This window comes from Suillus subalutaceus (genome assembly GCF_016647625.1).
Source record: "Suillus subalutaceus strain FC151 chromosome Unknown DFJ58scaffold_150, whole genome shotgun sequence".
In the NCBI taxonomy this organism is placed as follows: Eukaryota; Fungi; Basidiomycota; class Agaricomycetes; order Boletales; family Suillaceae; genus Suillus; species Suillus subalutaceus.
This window is the reverse complement of record NW_024540399.1, coordinates 15,375-32,079: the sequence shown is the minus strand read 5'-3', so window position 1 is coordinate 32,079 and position 16,705 is coordinate 15,375. Positions and strand designations below refer to the sequence as shown.

General features: G+C 48.9%; 7 protein-coding genes across 7 annotated transcripts; 3 read left to right on the top strand and 4 right to left on the bottom strand.

Annotated features, from left to right (window-relative positions):
- The first annotated feature begins 370 nt into the window (after positions 1 to 370).
- DFJ58DRAFT_119581 (uncharacterized protein) lies at positions 371 to 713 on the top strand. The gene is made up of 2 exons (XM_041378714.1): positions 371 to 587; positions 645 to 713. The coding sequence occupies exons 1-2, from the start codon at positions 411 to 413 to the stop codon at positions 660 to 662; spliced, it is 195 nt and encodes a 64-aa protein (XP_041238408.1). The 5' UTR covers positions 371 to 410; the 3' UTR covers positions 663 to 713.
- Positions 401 to 1,765, bottom strand: DFJ58DRAFT_813098 (uncharacterized protein). Its single transcript, XM_041391574.1, has 4 exons — positions 1,589 to 1,765; positions 1,291 to 1,534; positions 645 to 1,237; positions 401 to 587 (listed from the first exon to the last, which is right to left on the bottom strand). Exons 1-3 carry the CDS (start codon positions 1,631 to 1,633, stop codon positions 765 to 767), a joined length of 762 nt encoding a protein of 253 aa, XP_041238407.1. The 5' UTR covers positions 1,634 to 1,765; the 3' UTR covers positions 401 to 587; positions 645 to 764.
- DFJ58DRAFT_813094 (uncharacterized protein) lies at positions 1,766 to 3,762 on the bottom strand. The gene is made up of 6 exons (XM_041391573.1): positions 3,678 to 3,762; positions 3,503 to 3,605; positions 3,195 to 3,425; positions 3,051 to 3,138; positions 2,732 to 2,988; positions 1,766 to 2,674 (listed from the first exon to the last, which is right to left on the bottom strand). The coding sequence occupies exons 3-6, from the start codon at positions 3,337 to 3,339 to the stop codon at positions 1,965 to 1,967; spliced, it is 1,200 nt and encodes a 399-aa protein (XP_041238406.1). The 5' UTR covers positions 3,340 to 3,425; positions 3,503 to 3,605; positions 3,678 to 3,762; the 3' UTR covers positions 1,766 to 1,964.
- A 57-nt stretch (positions 3,763 to 3,819) lies between these two features.
- Positions 3,820 to 6,863, top strand: DFJ58DRAFT_119505 (histone deacetylase clr3). Its single transcript, XM_041378713.1, has 17 exons — positions 3,820 to 4,287; positions 4,375 to 4,663; positions 4,713 to 4,726; positions 4,773 to 4,911; positions 4,959 to 5,071; positions 5,118 to 5,245; positions 5,308 to 5,497; positions 5,556 to 5,585; positions 5,638 to 5,749; positions 5,798 to 5,845; positions 5,895 to 5,961; positions 6,017 to 6,115; positions 6,173 to 6,240; positions 6,291 to 6,370; positions 6,422 to 6,528; positions 6,580 to 6,667; positions 6,719 to 6,863. The coding sequence occupies exons 1-17, from the start codon at positions 3,945 to 3,947 to the stop codon at positions 6,805 to 6,807; spliced, it is 2,004 nt and encodes a 667-aa protein (XP_041238405.1). The 5' UTR covers positions 3,820 to 3,944; the 3' UTR covers positions 6,808 to 6,863.
- Positions 6,858 to 10,825, bottom strand: DFJ58DRAFT_119479 (carbohydrate esterase family 9 protein). Its single transcript, XM_041378711.1, has 19 exons — positions 10,792 to 10,825; positions 10,185 to 10,733; positions 10,052 to 10,131; positions 9,876 to 9,998; positions 9,694 to 9,826; positions 9,618 to 9,640; positions 9,513 to 9,564; positions 9,315 to 9,456; positions 9,205 to 9,252; positions 9,062 to 9,149; positions 8,892 to 9,010; positions 8,684 to 8,837; positions 8,618 to 8,629; positions 8,148 to 8,559; positions 7,919 to 8,092; positions 7,607 to 7,862; positions 7,331 to 7,551; positions 7,159 to 7,282; positions 6,858 to 7,108 (listed from the first exon to the last, which is right to left on the bottom strand). The coding sequence occupies exons 2-19, from the start codon at positions 10,646 to 10,648 to the stop codon at positions 6,908 to 6,910; spliced, it is 2,826 nt and encodes a 941-aa protein (XP_041238404.1). The 5' UTR covers positions 10,649 to 10,733; positions 10,792 to 10,825; the 3' UTR covers positions 6,858 to 6,907.
- A 9-nt stretch (positions 10,826 to 10,834) lies between these two features.
- On the top strand, positions 10,835 to 12,319 carry DFJ58DRAFT_749114 (restriction endonuclease type II-like protein). Its single transcript, XM_041387632.1, has 7 exons — positions 10,835 to 10,982; positions 11,034 to 11,137; positions 11,195 to 11,294; positions 11,348 to 11,383; positions 11,430 to 11,470; positions 11,527 to 11,698; positions 11,752 to 12,319. The coding sequence occupies exons 1-7, from the start codon at positions 10,881 to 10,883 to the stop codon at positions 12,268 to 12,270; spliced, it is 1,074 nt and encodes a 357-aa protein (XP_041238403.1). The 5' UTR covers positions 10,835 to 10,880; the 3' UTR covers positions 12,271 to 12,319.
- Position 12,320: 1 nt separating this feature from the next.
- Positions 12,321 to 16,068, bottom strand: DFJ58DRAFT_917053 (uncharacterized protein; the record flags this gene model as incomplete). The annotated part of the gene is made up of 9 exons (XM_041395510.1): positions 12,321 to 12,840; positions 12,897 to 13,188; positions 13,246 to 13,404; positions 13,457 to 13,601; positions 13,659 to 13,920; positions 13,982 to 14,077; positions 14,126 to 14,877; positions 14,935 to 15,140; positions 15,265 to 16,068. 9 exons carry the CDS (start codon positions 16,066 to 16,068, stop codon positions 12,422 to 12,424), a joined length of 3,135 nt encoding a protein of 1,044 aa, XP_041238402.1. The 3' UTR covers positions 12,321 to 12,421.
- Positions 16,069 to 16,705: the final 637 nt, after the last annotated feature.

The following is a 16,705-nucleotide window of genomic DNA, read 5'->3' as shown; positions in this document are numbered from 1 at the left end:
TGGAGCCTCCTTGTCGCCAATACTTGATTCGCAGGAGAAGACTAATAAATCCAGAAATAATGCGGTTCCAGTAGAAAGTATAGAAGACTGCGGCTATGAGCACGCAGATGCAAGAAACCAGGAGGTAAACTTGAAGCATGTTGCAGTGACTCTCACAGATTTAGGTTCGACAACGGTACGACTAGGACCTTGAAAGACTATTATATACCGCGCTTTCCGCGTCGGATGACTTGAAGCCCTTCGTGCTATGTAGTGGTGGTGTGTGCGTTAGAGCTGCATCATGTATTCGGCTTTGGTCAGTGGAAGTTCCGAAGCCGCTATTCGCCGTTTAAGCAATTTGCGGCATTCATCGTCGTTGACTAATCAGCAGTTTAAATTGCCGGGAGCAGTGCTGCTCCCAGTCGTCGGTCATGCAGACAGCAAAGACAAGCACGACGCCTCTCAGGCAGTTAGCACTGCATTCGACTACCACATGCTCATCGCATGCAACGGCATATGGAAAATGCATACTTGCTGCTTATACAGATGTTCGCAAAGATTCTTGCAAACAGGAATTTGAAAAGTTCGGGCAGTGTTTGCGTGAAGCTGTATGTCTTCTTTGTGATGATAAAGGACGCATCTTCTGACCCTGTATATTTCTCAAGATGAAACGCAAATGGTGATGCCTAGTTATGTAAATGTATGCGAAGATGCAGACGCCCAGGAGATGATGTAGATTTGCGTTCTTTTGGAAAGCCATGCCATTAAGATACATACGACGTTAACTAGTCGACATCCTCAGTTCCCATGCTCCCTGGTAACCTTTGCTCCGTCTCAGTTTGTTCCTGTCCACCTGAAGCTGTGAAACCATGTTCGGGCTGCGACGGACGTCCTCTCGTCCTCATGAATGCCTGAATACGGAGGGGTATCACGGGGATGTTGGTGGTATTAGGAAGTGGAAGTGCCTCCATAGGCTGCTCTACTACATCTGGGGCCGGCCGTCGTATGCGATTTATCAGGGGCGCAAGGCGCAGGTCTACTATGTATGTTCGTTCACTGCGGGAAGGTTTCGGCTGTTCATCCTCGTCCGAGTATGAGAGTGGCAGTGTGGGGACGAAGGGATGTCGAAGGAGAACCTCGGAGGTGATAGAGGATGACTGCTGTAGCGACTTCTCGTATGCGAGCGTTTCCAACAGCAATAGGAAAACCAAGATGAGGACGTCAAGCAGAAGGAGATGCATTTTAGAGGGTCCATACTCTGTGAGGTCATTGTTTTCATTTTCATGAAAGCTAGTAGAATAATGGACGCACCCATTCCGACAAAATCCAGCACGACCGTCCGCCCCTCACCCGTGCCTTCCCGTGCATGTAACCAGAAGCTTGGGAAATTGAGGAAGAAAGTGAGCAGGAACCACGATCGCAGAGAGACTTTGGGGTCGATCTCCCTCGGCTTGTAGCACAGGAATTGACAACACATGGCTCTGGTAACCAGTGGTACGAGTGAGGGCGCGAGAAAGAAGGAGACGGCATGCAATTGGAACAATAGGTCATGCAACTGTGTGGTCCGGCGTGAGTTTCATACATAATGTTCAGAAAGACAGAAACGTACGGAGTCGATGATGTGCTGGCGTTGGGCGTCATGACGCTTGTGCATGTCATCTAGTATGTCTCGCCGTGGAGATATAGTCGTTATGTTCGTCCCTGCCAAGTACTGCTTCTGCTGTCAAGTCTCTGTAGAGTGTTGGCATCAAGGCCGGTGTTTGGACCTGTTGTCCAACAGCCTCAAAACAGCAAGCGGAGAGTCGTTTTCATGTTTAAAATGTGAATACATCCCGGTATCACTGTCCATTATAGAAAATTTTACATATGTTGACCTAAAGAGTTTGTCGAAATGCAACAGAACAAAACTACGGTGTGTCGTAGCAATAAAAATCATCAATAATAAAAGTCAAAGTAGATCGAGGAATTATTCCATCGAGTCCATACTATCCCCCAGACTGACTATACGGTGGCAACTCCGGAACTGGAGGAACATTAGATGGTGGAAAGAACCTTGGCAACATCAACGAAGCATGTTCCATCAATGCTGCATGTGCGTTTGTAGAAACAGAATATGTTGATCGTCGATCAAAGTCATCATTCGGATGTGTTGATGGATCACGGCTCTCGTACGAGAAGCTCGACGGAGGGTCAGAGATTGTCGTAGTACGTGGCGTTTGATCCGATACTTGCGGTGATATACTTGTCGCTGGGATTTCAGCAACTACACTACTCGACGGACGAGGGGGGAGTGCACGGAAGCTTCGCGGAGGTGAAGAAGTACTGGATGAAGGGTATGCGCTTGAATGAGATGGCTGCTGCCGATGGGTGGGAGTGCTTGATGACTGTGATGGTCGTTGGTTATGGGAAAGCATATCGGGGTGATGAGTCGGAACAAGCTCATTGCTTGTAGGTGGATGCGTTATGTCGAGAACGTCGTCACCATAATCATATGCACCTCCAAGTGACGAAAAAGTAGTTCCGGAACTGTCTCGATGATGAAGCAATTCTATGTCATCAGACATGCCGCTTGGATCGCGAGAATGACTGGGACGGATGTTGGCAACTGAATGGTATAATCCCAATCTGCGACTGTGTTCGACCTTCTTCTGCTTTGCGAGTGTGTTTAGATAACGAGTGGCGATGAGAGCACCGTCTAAAATGACGATGGATGCCCATCAGCATTGAGCAGAGGGACATGTATTGGACGCACATAATTCAAGAAGCAATACAAGTGATACCACAGCGATGAAAACGTATGTTGAAACATTCATGAGGCTTTGACAGTTGGATTCAGATGGATTGTTGGTGAGTACAGCATAGCATTCGTCAACTAGCTGTTGTCGGTTGCTCTGGCGGATAGTAACGAGGAAGTAGATGCCGACAATGACATTGAGGAGAAGATGGATATAGACGAAGTATGCGTAAATCGCAACAAAACGTTGCTTGCGGGCAACCGCGCCAATGAACCTATGTGAAGGTCACCAGTAAGTAAGAATTGGTTCAGAGTATGAGGTATGTATGACACGCACCCAATGACAGACACAGCAAGCAATATGGTTTCTATAATGCCCACAGCCCAAAAGGAAATTTTCTCCTTGTTAGTTAGTGAATACGAATCTAACAACATGATCAGTGTTATATCATGATAATGTGACAGACCTGAGCACACGCACGAGACAGTTCAAACCACACCAAAACAGATAGTACACCCGAAAACAGGAAGGACAGACAAGTCAATAGCACGAATCCGAATCGCACTGGTATGCAGAAACAAAAATACGGGGAATACAGCAGGTAGTTTTTGAGGCTGAAGGCCATGGCGCTAATGGAACCTAATAACGCGGTGGGTAATGAAAATCGGGTCGCCAAGAAAAAAGAAAATTAGATGCCAGATCTAGCAGGATCTGAGAAAGCACATTGTAAGCAAATATTAATAGGTGATGGTGTGTGGGGAAGAGTGAAAATAAAGTATAGTGCTGACCTTGAGGCGTAGTAGTAGTCGTGGCGGTCACGGTAACCCGGGACTTAATTCATTAGTGAACTCAACGGATTCCGCAGAGTCTGTGCACGGCTCGGAGTCGGAACTGGTAAGAATACATAGTTTAACCTAAGCATTCGTGATCGCTATGGTGACATCCAAGCTAAAAAAATCTCACCTGTGCTCTCAGCGCTCTGAGCTCAGTCCTGGGATCTTGAGAAGGGAGCGGTGCACACGCATGGCATGTGGTTACTGGTAGTCGCATGCCGTCATAAGTATCATGTTTTTGGTTACCGGCAGGTTCACCGGTGTTTGGTCTTGTTTTGTTCACTTGCCCTCCTTGTCTGTAAACTAAAGTTTTGGATCTATAGTGATTTTATCTCCTTCATTCTTCTTTCAAACAAGTCTCCGAGCTCTATCGAGCGCGGCTGGTACTGAGCTCACCATGACAGGACAAGTAAATCCAATGGACGTAGATGGAGAAGACCATCACCAAGATCAAGTATCCATTCAACGTTCATTGAGTCCTGTCCAACGCGCCTCCTCCGTGCCGCACCGTCTGCCGCATTTCACGGTCGGTTATGTCTATTCTCAGGACATGATGCTCCATTCATCGGCAACTGGGGAGCATCCGGAGCAGCCAGAACGAATATCAAGAATCCGAACGGCAATTCGCGATGCGAATTTATTGCAGAAAATGAAACAAATCCCGATTCGACCTGTAAAGCGAGATGAAGTCCTTCTTGTCCATTCTCAAGAACATTGGCACAAGGTCCTTGCGATTCAATGTGAGTGGCGGCTCGTAAATCATATCCGCACTAGTGTTTCATGCATAAGATACATTGCTTACTTCGAGAATTTACCTGCTTCTTCAGCAATGACACCGTCCGAAATTTTTGAATCAGAAGCATATTATGAGTCCCTATCTCTGTACGTTACCAGCGGTACTACCCGAGCTGCGCGCTTGAGTTGTGGAGGCGTGATTGAGGCCTGTCTCGCTGTGGCTCGTGGTGAGCTGAAGAAGACCTTTGCAATAGTACGACCCCCCGGGCACCATGCTGAGCCTGAGGAGCACATGGGTTTTTGTTTTTTTAACAATGTCGCTGTCGCTGCAAAGGTCACACAGTTTCTGACTCCAGTTAAAAAGATCTTGATACTCGACTGGTAGGTCTTCGCGATCTTTCTTTTATACGTATTCTTACTTTCTGTGAAGGGACGTACATCATGGTACGTCAATTACTAAATGAATTTCATCATATAAATGCCTGTATAGGTAATGGAACACAGCGTGCTTTCAATGATGATCCCTCCGTTCTGTACATCTCATTGCATCGCTACGAGCGAGGGCAATTTTACCCGTGTGGACCATTTGGCAGCATGGAATCCTGTGGTGAAGGGGCTGGCCTCGGCTAGTGAGTGAACACCCCTCGTTCAGCTTCACAGAGGTTGATGAATGCAGCTCTGTCAATATACCCTGGCCGAAGAAGGGCATGACAGATGCGGATTATATTCACGCCTTCCAACAAATCGTGATGCCAATAGGAATGGAATTTGCTCCAGACCTAGTGATTAGTGTGTTCTTTTATTTTCATGCCACCCGCGGGCTAACATTATGAAGTCTCTGCTGGCTTTGACGCTGCTGTTGGGGATGATCTTGGCGAATGTTTTGTTTCTCCAGCGGGATACGCACACATGACACACATGTTATCGGGGCTTGCTGGTGGAAAGTTAGTCGTCGCCTTAGAGGTAGGTTTATTGATGATAGCTTAATCCATGACATTCTGAGTTTCCGATTCCAATTTCCACAGGGTGGCTATAACCTTGATTCGATATCTAACTCTTCTCTTGCAGTCGCTCGCGTACTTCTTGGCGAGGCTCCTCCTGAGCTCCCCCCTATGGTTGCGTCTGAGGCAGGGACAGAAACAGTTTGGCAAGTTGCTATGGAACAGAGCAAATACTGGAAGAGCGTGAACCCCAAGGCCTGTGAACCACGCGAAGGTTTGTCTCCTCATATCCAGCGGGAAACAGTCGAGTGCTCATACAAACTTCCTTACAGAGGTCGATGAAATATCATTCTCAATCCCAGGTAAGCATTTCCTTCTATGTCGTGTATTTCGCGTTTCATGACTTCCTTGCAGAAATTCTCAAGGGCCACAGACAACACTTTCTCTACACGCAATACCAAATGCTCCAGGTTCCATTAATGACCAAGATGTTTGAAGAGCGTTTCGGCTCTCAAGTTATGTGCACGTGCGTAGTCTGATTTGTTACTACTTTGTTAGACTGAGCAAAACGCAGGAACGACTTTTTAGAAAATCCTACAATTATTGTATTTGTCCATGAATTGTGAACATTCCTCGAGTGATCTCGTTGTTCATTGCTGACTTTATTACAGCGGAAATCTGCGCATAGAACTGGACGGAAAGCCCACGTGCGATGTGCAGATGGAGAACTCTTATCTAGTCAGCTGCCCATCTTTGACGGCACATTTATACAACTCATGCTAACATGTCCCAGATCGACTTTTCGAAGGAACTCATTTCATGGATTATGAAGGAAAAATATGCCCTGCTCGATGTCAATGTCTTCCCGAGACCATTTACCTCGCCTCTGCCGGTACGTATACTAGTGTTCATGTTGTGGTATTTAGTATTGACCCCTTTGGCCTGTCAGCGCGGCCACAAACACGTAGAGTCGTGGACACGAGACGTTCTTACATACCTATGGGATAACTATATACAGTTGGCCGTCTCCACGAATTTCCTAGCTCTAAAAGCTAAGTTTTCTTCAGGCTTTCGGGAGCGAAAAACATTGTCTTCATTGGACATGGCCCCGGCTGTCATGCACTTATGGAGCTTATGGAGAGTCGTCGTACGTATCTCGTACTCTAAACATACTTGAAGGTAGCTCACTTCTACTAAGCGGTCGGCATGATTCGCTATGTCAATACGGTGATACAGGTTGTGGGAAGCATAAGCATCCCGTTGATACCCAAGGACGCTGATGAGCTCCGAGCATGGTATTCCAAGGTTTGTATCGTGTTTTGTTGCAGCTAGCATATCTAATCATATGCCACAAAGAACTCGGTCGTAATTGTCCATCCAGAGCACCCAGCGTTTGCTCCTGAAGCGAGGATTCTCAAGAGACATGGTAGAGTCCTTCAGATCGGTTCGTGTCTTTTAGAAGTGACTACGTTTAGATCTGATTCGATCAACATAGACGAGACCAAACCCATTAAGCTCATTATGAAAGGGCTCCCTTTGATTCAGGACCATATCAGACAGTCCCTCATAGGAAAGCCGCAATAAGCACTTTTCATAAGTATCAAAGTCGTGCCACGCTGCACTCCGTGGTATCCTCCTTCCCGTGTATCGCTATCTCGAATGCTGTCCTGCTGCTATCCTATATCTAGATTAGGTCTACGACGCCTCTGCGAGCTGAGATAATGCCGACGACTTTCGCTTCAGAGTCGAGGACTGTACCGCCACGAGTTGCGACCATATCGCCGAGCCCTCCAGAGGGCTTGACTCCCAACAGCTTCTCAAGATTGACTGACGCAAGTGCGAGAGCTTGTTCCTTTGAGATCCTATCAAAGCTCTCAAGAGCAGCCTGGTAGCCATACGATAAGCCGGAAACTTGATGAAAGAGAATCTACACACCCATGCTACGTCGAAGCGCGTGTTGCGAGCACTCCACTGCTCCACATTACCGATACCAACAGTAACACCATGAGCTAGGAGGGTGGTAATAGCACTCTCATGGGTCAATGGCGGGCCAGGCAATCTGGTAGATAATGAGTTTGTTGACACAGTCTAATGCATAATCACTGACATCCTCTTTGACTCCCAGTAATCAGGGAAGGGACGTGACGGTGTGAGAATAACACCGACGCCCGCCTCACCAAGTTCCTTGGCAAGAAGATGGGCCTCAGCAGCACCTGAAACAGTGAGTTGAATATCAGTCCCGGTGCGCGCGCGGATCTCTTTCTTCAGCTCGATAAGCGAGGCAATGATATCCGCGTTCTGGACTTGCACAACCAGGGGTATAGCGCCCTATGGGATATACATTAAGATACATCATGACACAGAAAGACAGATGGAAACATACCTTTGCAACCTCAGTAAACGTGGTACTACTCTTATCATCCAGCAGTATGTTCCTTAGTGCTGCGATTTGCGTGCTGACACTCGGTCCTCGGTTTGAGTGACCAATTTGCACATGCAGTGCCGCAACATCTTGGATGATAGCCCCGTCCTCAAGTCTGTGCGCTGCGCCAGTGCTGAACGCCGTACTCAGCCCAACAATGAGCCCATTTGAGCTTGGCGCGGTGACACCTGTAGTGACACCCGCGCGGTAGGCAATGCTTTAGCGTGATTGTGAGTTAGAGCAGACATAGCGGTAATTCGATAGACAACTTACAGCGTGTCGCGCCCAGCAAACTGGAGACCATCCGAAGCCTTGATGAGCTCGCTCCCTGCGAGAATGCTTGGGATAGAGCCGGTGAGAGGGTCGAAAACAGTGCCGTCGTGCGTTGAGCTCTCGCCTTGAATCTCTTCCAAACCAAGTGGGGAGCCGTAAGAGATAAGGCCAGGACTACGTAAGTCGCGTTAACATGAGAGAATAGGGCTGAAAGTCAGTGACAACGCACGCGATAGACCCGCCCTCGAGGTCGATCCACTCGGCATCTTCTGAGGCAAATTCATCCGCACAAGCAGCTGCAGCACCCCAGCATCGCACCACACCCTTCCTGAGTGCTACCACACTGCCCTCTCCTACTTCGGCCACACTCATTACACCACCCATTCCATCCGGCACAAACATGCTACTTATATTCGCAAGCACCACCAAATCTTTTGCCTTTTTCGGCGTCAGGGGCGGGAGACCGTCATACTTGATAGCCGCGGCAGCTTCGAGATCAAAATTTGGTGTGCGCGGGGCCTGTTGGAAGGACGCAGGTTTTGAGGCGACGGCGGGCTCAGAAAGTTGGGGAATGCCGTCAATCCAGACTTGTTGTGGCGTTGTACCTAGCGCGAGAGGGTGGCTATCCCATACAACAAGATCTGGGTGGTAGTTAGAATTAGTCACGGTTCGCGACAGAGATGCAGCAAGTGGACTGACCAGCGTCATATCCTGGTATTGGAAATATGTCAGCATGTGTTCGATTTTGAAAAGATAGTAGCAAACCTTCGCGGATGAATCCAATCCGATGGTCCTGCCCCATGATGCGCGCGGATGTCGACGTAACAGCTGCAAGAGCAAGATGTGCCGGAAGGCCGTATATGTACGCTTGCTGCGCCTCGTATAACAAGAAGCGAGAGTTGAGGACAGGATGATCACTCTGTGCGATACATCAAATCAGCATAGGAGTCAGGGGGAACACAAATGTGCAGACCTTCATCACGACGTCGATCCCGTTCTCGGCTAGAATACGCGGAGCGAATTCCGACCCGCGGTATGCCTCACGCTTGTACCGGGCATTCGTGGCGAACAAGGCTGCTGCAGGGGTGTGGCCTGCAGAACGGATCAACACAATAAGAGGTCAGTAAAGCGAGATCACTATACCATACGCCTGCTTAAGAGTTCCTGGGACGAGGTATGTCTCATGAGCGTGGTGGAACGCAGCGATCGGAAATTGGAATTCGTTGGTAAGCTATTGTTCAAACCTCATCAGCAACCCATAGCACAACCACTTCGACGTTACGCACACGGACAAAGTCATCCAGATCAACCGCCTCATAACAATGCGTGTGAACCTGATTTCAAGGAAAAAGATATTAGGATGTCCTCTTACATAATAGGAAATACTGAAACATACCTTGACACGCCCGCGCAATACATCGACAAGCGCTTCCCACTGTAGGTTGTCAGGGAACTCGCCGAGGTTTTCCCATTCACCTGCTAGCGCACGAGTGCAATACGCGTCCTGTTGTTCTTTAATCTGCCTAGCAGTATCATATCTGTGGGTATAGGTGTTGTCATGAGAAGGAAGCCAAGGAGAGCCTGTAGAACGCACGCCTGTCGGAAAGCCCAGAAAGTGTCCATACGCGTGTTACCGTATACACGACCTCGAATTCGTGTTTGACAAGGATATGCGAGATAAGGAAGAATGAAAGCTTACTGGGATTCTCGCCGCACGCGTGTCTGTGATTAAAATAGATCAGTACATGTGCTTCAAAAAAGAAAAGGATATGCACTTCATTTGTCTCCATCTTGGAGGCAAGGTCGGATCAACATGCGTGCCATTGAGAGTATAGGGTGGTTCCAGGAGCATAGATGAGGGAGAGCGTTCTGCAGTGGGACGAAGCTTAATAACGAAAGCCTGGCCACCTGTAGGAGGTGTTAATAGCACCACACCAAGGAATCAAGTTGACCGCACCAATGGCATTAGCAGATCCAGGAAGGACATTTGCGGTGGTTACGCCACCGGATATGCTGAGTCTGTAGGCATCATCGTGGGTATTGAGTCCATCCAGGCTGCGAAGCCAGGGTAAGATAGGACCTGCAAAAAAAATGGATCTTCATGCATCATTGAGACATGAGATGATGTAATACCTTTCAATGAATTGGTATCACCTGCGCCATTTAGAGCTGGGGCACTGTCAACACCCAGGTGGGAATGAAGGTCGACTATCCTGGGTGTAGGATTAGAGAAGAGAAAGAGAGGTTTGATCATGTGCACGCGTACCCAGGTGTGACCCAACTTCCACCTGCATCCAATGTGACCAAGTCCTTGAAGTTGTTGAACATACCTGGACTTGCATGTCCAACAAATTTGATGATACCCTTATCGAGCAAGATATCCCCTTGCGTGATCTCCCGATCTCCAGTCCAAATGGACGCATTTCTAATGAGAGTCGCGGGGGTTCCTTCGACAAAACGATCAGACTCAGTGCGTTGGTGAAAGTCGGAAGGTGGGCCAGGCTTTGCGTGTAGCATGTTGCATCTCTGCAGTATCTGCTCAGCATGGAGGGGGAGCTGAACGGCCTGCTTTCCTAGTAACGCGATCTGTGACAGAGATAAAAGTAAGCTCGCTATGGATATCAAACACAACGTGAGTGCTATTGGTGCCATTCTGTGCTTCAGCTTCCATCTTGCCAGTCGCGGAAAGTCAACTGGTGGAGACTCGGAATATGTAGGTAGCTTGTCCATTCCGAACAAGGAGATGAACAAGAGCCAAGTAATGACAGACGCTGGTCCTTATATGCTACGGTGTATGATAACGAAATAAAATTAGCTGGGAAATCACAGTCAGTCCTTGTCAGTACTAGTGATTGTCAGTTGATCATACGGACAAGAAGGGCCGGAGCACTGTCACGGGTTGGTTCCGATTAACGGGTCCTTTATTTGTTGAGGTGCTGATCATTGATTACTAAGCCTTCTTATGACGAGCGTGTCAGCAGCAGGGGGATCCGCTGCTCAAAAAGCCAAACCTCCTGTAGTACAGCCTGGCACAGGCAACAATATTATAATAAATCCCAACCAGGTCAGTGCCCCTGTCAGTTCTCTTGACTCAATTTGATGTAAGCAACCTCAGCGCTTGAACCCCGTTCTCGAGTGCATTCGCAATGTTGGCAAAGAATTTGGCGACATTGTCTCCGACTTCCAAGTGGGGCGTACTTCTGGCGTTCTCTTTCTCAGGTGGGCTCTGTCTCGCGTTGCTTATCATTGAAGTGCATCCTTGACATTGGATTGAAGTCTGAAATATCACCGCCTGCACCCAGAGTACATTCATACTCGCATAGAAAAACTTGGGCATGCATTCAATCTCAGGATTTTGCTTATCATGTGTGATGTGGTAAGTAGCTCTCGAGTTCCCACCCAGAGCTCTCTAAATTCCTTCACCCGCAGAGCGAGCATCAGGAGCCAATCCGGGAGCTTACCAAGGTCTGCCCCTTCCCACTGGTGACCACCAATTCTCAGCTCCACGTAGGTCTGTCTCATCAATAACATCACCATCATCGTCGCATGGAGGTATTCGTTCACAGTTCTCTTAATTAATCAGACAACTGACTGCTTCACTTTTGCAGTATCGAAGAAGCAGGGCAGTACATCTCTACACTCAAGCAATTTGAGCACAAGCCACCAGATCTCATCAAGGAGCGTGTGGATAAGGACTACAATGCCGTCCTCCGCACTGCGCTCACCAGCATCAATAAAGTGAACAAAACCGACGTCGAGACTTTGCGCTCGTCACTTGGGGTATGTCATCTTCACACTATTTCGATTTAAAATATACTTAGCTAACGGGCCAGAGCTTCGCCGACATAGCTCGCGCCCCATCTGATCGCCTCCAGACCTTACCAGGCTTTGGCCCCGTGAAAGTCCGTCGCATCAAAGACGCCTTCGACAAACCATTTCGAAATCCTACCAGTGCTGTATTTTCTGTAGGCTCGCAACTCCCACGGGGTGCTGGCGATGAGGTCGTGTCTACGTCCAATGGAGAAAAGGTTTCGGAGGTGGCAGAACCTATGGCTGCCTCAGGTTCGAAAGCGATATTGGACTCGATACCTACACAAAGCGGGGTTAAGGGCAAAGGAAAGGGAAAAGAACCAGCGCAACGCAGCCCAAGCCCAGTATGGGATATAGAACTTGATCTTGACAGTCCTCCGCCCACCGCATCTTCCGGGCCTCCACCTCCACGTGAGCCGTCGCCAGTATGGGATATCGAGCTTGACCTCAACGATGACTCGGATGACCTGTATGTGGACCCACGGCTGGCTGCTAAGAAGGGGTTCGGGCGGGCTGGGAACTCATTAGGCTCAGATGAGTGAGGCTTATACATCGTAGAAATGGCGGTGGATACGTATTGATTGTATGCACATTCACTACCCATACGATAAAGAATTGAGTAATTGACACGTCATACAAAAACCGAAAAAACATTAAGAGCAAGCTACAAATACGAAAGGTAGCATACACGATTTAAAGCTGGTTGACAGCAAATTCATCTACAATAGGCATGCTATAATGGACACAATATGTTACTGCAGCAGGTGGGGAGACGGGGAAGTAGCATCGTCGGTAGCTCATACAGTTAAAAGAAAGCACCATCTGAGGAAAACATGAGGAAAGGGGCATTATGCAAAAGCGAAGTGGATGCGTATAGAATAAGGTTAACATTCCATATGAAGTCGCATGACAGAGAAGCGAGGCATGCAAAATGCGCGACTTAGGTATACTTAGGGGGGCTACTTGGGGCCGAAGTAATGCTGGATGGTGGCCGTCTTTGTCCACGCTGCGGGGGGCTTGAGCGCCTGGCGTTTGATAATACACGCGCATCTGGAGGCGATGCATCTCTGCCTTGGTGCGTGAGCGATCCAGGTGCGCCGCGCGCGTGTCGACTGCATCAAACTATCGTCAATACCGCACGAGACTGACTACATACAAAGATGCTCACCAATACGCCCCTGCGTGACCTCTAACACCCGCAGGAGTAATTCGAGGGGAGCAAGAGGCTTCTGACTCTTCCGGGGGCTATCATCTATCGATGATTGGCGAGAAAGCAACTGGGAAGACGAGTGCTCTTCATGGACGTAGGCCTCGATGTTTGCGAGCGCGACACTGATGATAGCGAAGTAATGCCCGAGGTCCTCGAAATCCGCGTTTGCGCTTGTCACGTCGAAGAGCTCATCAGAGCCAGGTATAGGTGAAAGCAGAAGGATGAGCGGATCGAGTGGAGGGAGTGCATCCTATGAGTCACGTCGGTCAGTGAAACAAAACCTAGACATGGTAGGAGAGACACGTACAGAGGGTATACTGTTTGGAAGGAACAGCGCATATGCTAGCCATTGTGCGATGTGACGAGTGCGGCCACTGCCGCTACTAAAGAACGAAACAAAATAAGCTTTATTGGCTGGCGTAAGTGTAGATGCATGGCTGAGAAGTCGTTGATGAATGGAAAGGTGCTACAAGACGCTCAGACGAATGACGCGCTAGATTCTGGGAATGCAAACTCACAGTTGACGTATTGATAGTCCGGCAAATGCTGTCAATGGCGAGATGTAAATTGGCCCTCAACTCGTTCGAAGTGGTTCTGTCGAGGCCAATCAGTACGAGGCTCAACAGCACGTCCGGGATATCTTCTGCCACAAGGTTTTCCGTTCTGTGATTCGTCATGCGTGAGTACGTTTCTGTCTATGAAAGAATGATTGATACCTACCGACCAGCAATGCCCACTAGCGTTACCAGCTTACTCAAAACACGCGAACGATTTTCAGCGGTAATATGTAACGGGTGTACATCCTCACGGATAGTCCAGCGGAGGTCTTCTGCCACATGACGACATGCACCAAGGTTGACGAGTGCAGTAGCGATGTCAGTAAAGCGGAGCACAGATTTAGATATGTAGGATGTTGCACTCCACAAACCACGCAGAGCACTATATGCCGCTCCAGAGAGGCGGGACTCAGTAAGGCTGATGGCTAGAAATGCAAAACGTGAGTGAACAAATACATGAATCATTCGATCAGTGTCGATACATACCCAGCGCAAAAAGAGGAGAGACAACAATATATTTCTCCTCGGGACCTAGAGCACCGAGCACTCCTGAAGACAGAGTCAAAGCCAGCTTATCGGCGGCTACCCAGAACATGAGTCCCCAAGTCTGGCTCCGATATATACACGTACCTCCGATCTCACCCAAGTGCTGCAAAAGTGCCAATACGGGATGGTTACTGGCACCCCCGAAGCTCACATTATATTCTTCATCGATAACCATCCCATCATCATCCGCACCCTCCTGCCAGAACGGCACGCCCACAACTTCTCCTTTCGGCTTTTTGCTCTTGCTGTTCTTGTCACTGACGAGGATCTTTTCGATCTTTTCGCCTGCCTCACGACCAAGAATTTTAGTCTCGCGCTCGCCCATGAACACATCATCTTCCAGTGGTTCGAGCATGGGGCTACTCGACTTGCGTTGAGCGTGTTCTTGAATCGCCTGCCACGCGGCACCCTCATCTGCCAAGTTCAAATCATCTTCCAGATTCACATCCGAAGAGATGTGCGCTTGTAAAGCGTTCTCAGCACGCAGGAATGCGGCACTCCCGTTCCCGCGTTTCTCCGCAGCCTTTTTCTCGCGAAGGAGTGCTTCAAGCGGGTTGAAGGAGTTCTTGAGCTTTGAGGGTCCAGGTGCATTCTTGGTGACGACAATGGTGGGAAGGCGTAGGGGTGGTGCAGGCTTGCTTGTACGGCCAGAGCGGGTATGTACTTGAGATCGGGACATCCTGTGGGTATCAACAGGGGCGCACGTGGGGGAGGCAGAAGGAGAACGGCGGTTGCGGAGATTGTAGGAGGTAGAGGGTTTGGGTGGCGAAGATGAAACACTTGATAGCGGCGAGTCAAATATGCCATCCATACCATTCAGGACTGGAAGATGCGAGCTAAAGAGAATTCGGATTCAAAATATGGTACATTGAAGTGTATGGAATGAGACAGACCTCTTGCCCTTGCCCTTCTTGTCGGGAAGGAGAGACATGTTTTCAAGGTCATCATCGCTGCTCTCATCGAGCTCGCGGAACTTGTAGTTTTTCTCCTCGTCGCTCAGGGGGCTTTCGGCAAATGCTTTTGCTTTGATACTTGCAATGAGCTGCGCAGCCTTGGCTGCTTTATCAGACGCGGGGTGTGGTGGGAAGTGGTGGGGCGCCTGCGGTGTCAGGCGGGGAGGGCAGTGAAGCAGAGGGTTGAAGGGGCGTCTCAGGTGGTGCATTAGGCAAGGATGTTGCAGAGCGCGAGCGCGCGCCGTCATGTGATGGGGAATTAGCAGGTACTGGTAGGCCTGCATCCGTTACACCTGAGTCACAGGGGCTACTGTCATTAATGACAGACGAGGATGGTGATGCCAAAGTGGTTTGGCGCCACTTGTAGACTTGTTCATTGACTTGACTGAGGGAGCGGGTGTCTAGTATAGGGACGACGAGTTCCATCTCGTCAGATTGGCTACTGTATATGAGATGCTTACTGGATGACGGGGTGCGAGGCCCTGTGAGTGGAGGGGCTAGTACGGATGGTTTGAAAGGAGAGCTTGGATTCTGGACGTAGATGACACCGCTTGGACGTTCACTCTCGGAGTCGCTCTCGAATTTCTTCTTGCGCTTATGAGGCAACTTGGCCTTAGACGCGCTCAGGAGGTGAGAGGCGCCAAGAGACTGGTCTGGGGAACGAGGACGCTTTTGAGAGACCCTCCTAGGGGTGTTCCGTGCTGCATGGCTGCGTGTGATACGAGGCGTTACCATAGGACCTGTCGGTGTTTGACAAGCAGAAGAACGAGTTCTAGATGCTGTGTGGGGCGGAGAGAGAAGAGTAGCAGAACCACTAGAAGTGGACGTGTGCGAAGCAGAGAGAATAGGAGTCATGGTCTGTTTGTTAGAAATTGTCACAGATGTCTCAGCTGATGATTTTGAAGCGTGGCTTTGACGCGAACGTGTGGCCAACGCGACTGAACTAGGCTGAGACGACACAACCGACGAACCCGACGCTTGGGCTGGTCTTCGGGTAAAAAAGTCGGTTACCCTTAGATTTCTATCAGGGATCTTCGCTTTCGCGGCTTTTTTCGATGAATTTTTAGAGCTCATCGTTGTCGTGTCGCGGTGAACCGTAAACTATGTTTATTGCAATACAAAATGCGTGTATACTAGTCACGTGATTCATTTAAAACTTATCTTTTGACAATCTTTTGACCCCAAAACCCAAACCTTCTTTCAATTCAGTCGTGGACCCGAACAAGCATGTGCGCGAGAACGATTAACGTGTCCAGTGGGCGTATATTTTTGTCCAAATCGCGCCTTGATCGGTCCGAAATATCACTTGGGACTGCCATCAGACAAAGATACCCCTTCATGTTCCGCTCTCACAAATAGATTGCTCATCCCCAGCTCAGCTCTCATCTCGAAAAGCGCTTTGATTCCAACGTACAGAAGGAACACAATAGGGCTTGGCTGCGTGTCGTTAATCATGACGAAGCCTAGTAATTACAGTATTATGGCCCGTCACCGGCAGGGTTACTGCTACCCTTGTTTATTCTTGCAACATTAATTTAGATGTCAGGTGAGCATTCACGGAGTAAAATGTACTTTCTATTCTATATGAAACTTGACGTTCTGGAGTTCATCCAGTGGATTCAAGGCACCTCGCCCTTCGCTTCATCATCGAAGCTCACAGTGCCGATGTCATCACTATAGCAAGTCTCAATCTATTCATGTGCCTAAGGGA